Raw genomic sequence first — 6,420 nt, 5'->3', positions numbered from 1 at the left:
TCACCTACCCTTCCCCTATACAAACATCCCACAGACAGCCTCCCCAGCCTCCCTCAGAGCTCACACACCTAAGACAAGCTGCATGTTTGTCAATTAGGGTCATGGAGGTAGGGCATGAAATGAAATAAGGGCAGGGTGGCTGTAGGGGGGCTCCACTGTTCAAGGGTCAGTGTGCTTACAGCCAAGAAAAAAATTCTCCCAGGTCAAAAATATACTTGTGACTCCCAGTGGGAACTGCTGAGCCAGCAGGTGGGGTGGGGTGGGAAGCCTGAGTCAAAACATCATGGAAAGAATCAAGAGTTGGGGGTGGTGAAGAAGTTCTCACTTCCTTGTGTAGATTCTATCCATATAGCCAAAGGGAGTTAAAATCAGTAACAAACCTTTGGCTCTCACACCAGTGTCTGCTGCCAGAAGTAGATGGTCTTTGGCTAACTTGTGGCATTCAGCCAGTGCATAGATCCTGAGGCCCAGCTGCTCATGGGTAATAAGATAAGAATGGCGGGTAGTGAATGGCAGTCCCAGAGATGGCAAGAAAGCCTTTACCAGAAACCTCCAAACAACCCTGCTCCAGGCTGGAAAGGGGTTCAGTGTCCCCTCCTCACCACCCCTGTGTTATGAGAAACGGGCTGTGTCTTACTCATTTATAATATTCTCAGTGCCTTGCACTTACTGACAATACATGCTTGTAGAATGAACGAGAATGAATGAGTGAGTGAATGAGTAAAACTGAGGCCTGCCAAGGACAAGATACAAAAATGGAGACCTGGCTAGACTAGGGAATGTTCACCTTAGAAAAACCCTGTCATTTCTAGCATTTTCCCAGGGATCTGTTAGTATAGGCATGGGAGGAGGAAAGCAAGGAGGTAGGTCCCAGGGCAGAGGGGTTGCCTGGCAATAGCCCAGCCACACAGCTAGATTTTTCTTTTATACAAGCCGCATGCTATAGGTCTTGAGTGCAACTGAAGAGAAACCTAAGTCACACACACAAAAAAGGATTTGGATCTGAGAGGGAAATACAAATTACAGATGTGGGAATTTTACCTTCTCTACACCACACAGCTTCATCTGCTACATTTTTATTAAAGTAACAAAAAAAGTGTACATTTGTCCATATAGCTGTACATTCTTTCATATAAAAACACTATTATACAATTAGTAACCTTTGTCTTTTCTGTCAGAATAGCTTACAAACATACTACCATTATTTTATTTTATTTTATTTCTTTTACTTAATAAGAGAGACAGGCCTGCTCAACAGTCCCGCTCTGGGGTTTCTGCTGTTTTTAAAGTGGACATCAAAAAGAAGAGAGAAAAGGTTAAGCATGAGACCATGAGGCTGCTTCTAAAAAGGCAGGGACCTGTTGGCAGACAAGAGGCTAGAACACAATCTGCAGTGATTCACAGCTTTGTTCCAACCCACAGACCAGAAAATCAGCTCTGGGGTCTGTGGGCCCAAAGTTAACTTTAAAGCAATAAGGCCTGGAAGCAGGGCCTGGAAAGGTGGCACTGGATCTGGAGAGTTGAAAAGGAGGAAGAACCAGCCTGGACGGCTTGGGAGTGTGTTTGGTAAATAGCACCTTTTTGAGTCAGAATAGGGTAGTTCAGAAATCCAGGACAGGGGACTGGCAAATGGGGAGGGGAGCGTGGAGTTGGGGGCAGTGGGGAAGGAAGAGTCCTCATGGAGGGTAACAGCAGGAGAGTAGCCAAGTTGACCAGATGCTCTAGCTATGTCCTTCTTGAGGTGATTCGGTTTGGGAAACTTGAGGCCTTCTGACAATCTCTCATCAACTGAGAAACTGTAGGAAGGGGATTTCTTCCCTGTGTCATTTTCCATTTCTCTCCAGCCCAGAACAGTAAATATTGCACAAGTCTACGGACAAATTTGGATCATGCTGAGAGGGAGCAACCTTTTCCACGGGTGCTCTCAGCACCAAGGAGAAAAAACAATGCCCAAGGTTTGGCCTTTAGTGTCAACCCCACAGGAGTACCAAGCAGTCCTGCCAAACTCGGGGCATTCTCCCCCTCAGCCAAGGACTACTTGCCGGGCAGACCAGCCAGCCAAAGTCCCGGGGACAGCAGGAGAGATGGTTCCCAAAGCCGAGGCACCAGGAGGCTCTGAGAGCCAGTTCTCCTCCAGACTCTCCTGGGACCCAGGAGGCCATATTGCACAGTGACTGAGAACTCTTGTCCTAGAAAGTAGGGTAGCTCCGTGACTCAACCAGAAGGGGAGAAGGGAGGGGAGGGTTAGAGAGAAGGACTGTTATGCTTTTGAAAAGAAGGCAGTCATAAAGAACCTGGAATTCCCTGTAGCTTCTGAGTCACCTCTTAAACGGGGAATAGCAGCAGCATCAGGACTTTCCTATGGTTCCAAAATGAAGGGTTTTGGCCAAAAAACATCCCCAGTAGATACTCTTTAGGTCCCAAAATTCCATTGCATATCACCCCCAAATTATTCACCACACACACACAGAGCAGCGTATAGCAAAGCAAAGCTTTTGTGCAGAGTTCTCTCCTGTCCTACCCCCAATAACCTCCAACCCCTGCCTTGTTTCTCACCCCCGCTCAAACAAACAAAAGCTTTAGGCTCCTGGCTGGGAAGCAACATCTACAGGCCCCTGAGAGTAGATTCAGAAACAAATCATGATTTTAAGAAAAGCTGCTTGGGACAGAGGGAATAAGAAGAGGCCTTTTCACTCTCTGCCCAGGATCGCACTGGAAAAATAAAAGAGAAGACAGGTAACATACTATTATTTAAGTCCAGGCTTGAATGCCCCTGAGTAAGAGCAGGCCAGGTCTGCAGGTGACCTGATGGGGTGAGTGACAGGTTTGATCTGAGCCTTTCTTCTCTCACCCAGGCAGATTCTGACCTCTCTCATTCACAGTTGCTAACCTTGCTTGCTCCCTCGCCCACTTCATCTTGGGTGGGCTCACCCCCCAGCTACTCCCCCTCCCAAAGGCAGACACACTGGCTCCCAGACTCAAGTACATGAAAGTTCTCTCCAAAGGCACCTGGGGAGGCCACTTCCAAGCAGCTCCCTTTGAGGATTTTTTTCTTAAAAAAATCTTTTGGTTTTTTTCTCTTTTCTTAAAAAAAAAATAATAATAATAATTATATATATATATAAATAGCTCTTCATTTAAAAATAGAGTTCCCCAGGTTGAGGTATGCAGTGACCTGTTGTCACACCAGAATGAGTACAGTAGAGTGCCAGGGCGGGGGCAATGGGATCTAACTGGAGACCGCCATCACATAGTTCTCAGAGGTGCTGCTCTGGCCCAGCATCATTTGGTTCTTGCAGGTGAGGAGCCCATAGGAGGTAGCCACCGGAGCCTCCTCATACAGGACGCAGATGGAGCCGTCCTCCCCAATACGGTAGGACACCTCATAGGGGTCCACCCACAGGGTCAGCTCGCTGGGTAGCAGCCGGTGCAGCTGAGGCTGGCTGAGTCCAATCTGGCTGGCCACCTTGCTGATGATGGGGTCCATCTTGTGGTTGATGCGGATGCAGCGGTAGCCCGAGCCCTTGGATGGCTTTTCAGGAAACCAGTGGTGTTGGTAGTGCTCTGCAGAGAGGGGACAAGGAGGAGATTCCCTGGTTAAAGCAGCTGAGCCATCGGTGCTACCACAAGCTGGGGACAGGGATGAAGGGAGAGGAGGAGAGAAAGGAGCCCAGCGATGCTAAGTAAGCCAGGTGGGTTCTGCTGAGCTCCAGCACCCTCCTGAAACACTCCTGCTATTCTAACAGAAAAAACTTTATGAGAGTTGGAGAGACCTTGCCTTCCATGACAGAGGTGTGTGTGTGTGTATGTGTGTGAGAGAGAGAGAGAGAGAGACTGTGTGTGCATGGGGTGGAGGGAGGGGGCGAGCCCTGGACTCCCTGGTGGCCAATGTATTGCTTTTGGCACAAGGTCAGTTTTAAGGAGGGAGGGGTGTGACCAGCCAGGTCTGGCATGTCCGGGCAAAGCCTCTGGAGACCTGTGCACTAAAGTATCAAGGCCATGAAGTCGGCCAACACTGGGCCAGGGGTAGGCACAGCAAGTCACTGGGTCTCTCACTGTACCCCTGGTGGGACCCGCCTCTCTCAGAAGAGTCAGGGATTCTTAGCAGTGGCTAAAGGAGTGAAAAAATGGATTGTTTTGCTGAAATATCTGTTATTCCTCAGAAGGCAGGATCTGTGTGGGCAAGTTCAGAGGTGGCTGTGGCTGCCAACCTCCTAAAAACAGCTGGAAGTTAGGTCTCTCCCCAGTCAGACGCCTGCTTATCTCGTCAGCCTCCCGGCCTCAACACACCGTCTCCCAATCAATACACACACCCGCAGAGCAAGTTACTAGCTACAAGGCTCGTTTGGGTACCATTAGTGGGTGGCAGATGGCTAAGGCGAACCAAAGGACACAAAGGCGGCCCAGATTCCAACTTCAAGCGAGTCAACGCACCGCACGGCCAGGAAGAACCACGACCGGATCTCCCAAGTTGTTTAAACGGCTCAATTGCGCCGCCTTCTCTCATAAGGACCACCGCCTCAAGGGTCTCAAGGGTCCAGCGAAGGAGATAAGCCAGCACTCAGGCTCACAGGCACTCCCTCTTCGGGGGCATGTGCCGGTACTCGGGATCACATTCCGGGACAGGGGTCTGCTCCCCCAACACCCGAAGGGGTGCGCCCAACCATAACCACCTCGGACCGAGATCCGAGCGCAGGTCGGAGAGCAGAGGGGAGACGTGACCCCGGGGGTCGGAGGCTGCGGCCGGCCCGGGGACGGGAGGGGGAAACCGAGTCCGGGAGCTGCCTGTGTTGGGAACCCAGCCCTCAGAAAGGAAAGGCGCCCCAGGCAGGGAGGGGGCCGACCCGGGTGGCGGAGTTCGACGGGCGCAGGACCCTCGGCGCGTGCCCACCTGTTAGCGCCTCTTGGAGAGCCCCGCTGAAAACCTTAAGTCTCTGCTCGCTCACGCAGCCCCGGGTCCTCAGGAGGCTGGAGAGGAAGCCTACAGCGGCGGCGATCTCCGGGAGCATGTCGGTTCTCGTCCCGGTCCACCCGGCCTGGTTCATGTCGTGCGCGGCTCCGGGAGCAGCGGCGGCCGGGAGCGTTGAGAGGTCTCGGGGAGGGACCCGCCTCTGCTCCGAAGGACGCGAACGCAGCCGCTGCCAAACTCCGCTGGCCTCGCCGGGCTCGGGCTCTGCCGGGACAGCCCCGGGGCGGCGCCTTTCATAGTGTGCGCCGAGACGGTGGGAGCCGGCGGCGGCGCCCATTGGCCGCCGCGAGCGGATGGGGGCCGGGCCTGGCGCCCGCCCCGCCCCGTGCGCGCCCTGGGCCCGCCCCCCGCGCAGCCACTAGGCCCCGCCTGCGGTGCCCTGGCCTCCCCCGCGCTGAGGTCATCGGCCGCTGACGTCAGTGCTGGGAACCCGAGCCGGGTTTGGGAGCCGGGGGAGGCGGGTGGAGGGAGGGGCCATGAAAGGTCTCGGAGGAGGGAAGTGGCGGCCAGCTTGCTCCACGCAGGGAATATCCTGGCCTCTCTCATCCGCCCTGCCCATCCAAACGCGGCCGTTCTTCAAGCTTCAGATTAAAGGCCACCTCCTCCAAGAAGCCTTCGCTGACACCACCTCTCCCAAGCGGTCCCCTTTTTGACTCCCACAGCATTTTCCAGCCACACACTGTCGGAACCACTCCTTCAGACACTTTGTCACCACTTCACCTCTTTGCTGTGTTTAACTAGTCAGAATGGGTTTCACTTGGCCCTAAGGAAGTGGGGACTAAATTTTCTGTTTACTTCCATAATCAGCCCACCTCCCCGCAAAGAGTTCTGCTCTTCCTCTGCAACAATTGCTTTTCTCTGGTCTAGAAACATCCAAGTCTCACCTATTTGGTAGGGTGGGAGGTGGAGGGAAGTGTTGCAACATTTCTCTGTCCCCTCGAGCTATCTTTCTAGTTCTCTATCCTTTAAATGCCAGAAATTTTGAATAAGTGGTCAGCACTGAACTGCACGCATTTTTTCATCGCCTTTCTCTCCTACCCACACCCCTGCAGCCTGCCTTCCTTTTCTTCATGTGGATTGAAGCTTGCATAAACGTGGGCCCTTCTAGGGAAGGACCCAGCCTCAGATGCCTTCTTCCACACCCAGCTCAGATGTCCTCATTCAGCACACATCTAGAGGCTCCCAGTAGCTGTCTGCTGAATAGGGACAACTTCCTAACCAACATGCCAGAGCCTAGCACAGGGCCTGGCATGCATAGATGGCCCATACACATTTGTTAAATGAACCAAATCCACCCATTGCCATTAAGTCGATTACGACTCATAGCGACCCCATAAGACAGAGTAGAATTGCCCCAGACAGTTTCCAAGGAGCACCTGGTGGATTTGAACTGCAGACCTTTTGGTTAGCAGCATTAGCTCTTAACCACTATGCCCTGAGGGTTTCCAATG

The 6,420-nt window shown here is 52.6% G+C and overlaps 1 protein-coding gene across 1 annotated transcript; it reads right to left on the bottom strand.

The window, feature by feature from the left end:
• Nucleotides 1–1,046: 1,046 nt before the first annotated feature.
• BTG2 (BTG anti-proliferation factor 2) lies at nucleotides 1,047–5,250 on the bottom strand. The gene is made up of 2 exons (XM_049858024.1): nucleotides 4,892–5,250; nucleotides 1,047–3,564 (listed from the first exon to the last, which is right to left on the bottom strand). The coding sequence occupies exons 1-2, from the start codon at nucleotides 5,244–5,246 to the stop codon at nucleotides 3,230–3,232; spliced, it is 690 nt and encodes a 229-aa protein (XP_049713981.1). The 5' UTR covers nucleotides 5,247–5,250; the 3' UTR covers nucleotides 1,047–3,229.
• Nucleotides 5,251–6,420: the final 1,170 nt, after the last annotated feature.

Source organism: Elephas maximus, chromosome 18 (genome assembly GCF_024166365.1).
Source record: "Elephas maximus indicus isolate mEleMax1 chromosome 18, mEleMax1 primary haplotype, whole genome shotgun sequence".
Lineage (NCBI taxonomy): Eukaryota > Metazoa > Chordata > Mammalia > Proboscidea > Elephantidae > Elephas > Elephas maximus.
Note: the sequence above shows the minus strand (reverse complement) of the source record. Positions and strands in the feature narration are given on the sequence as shown.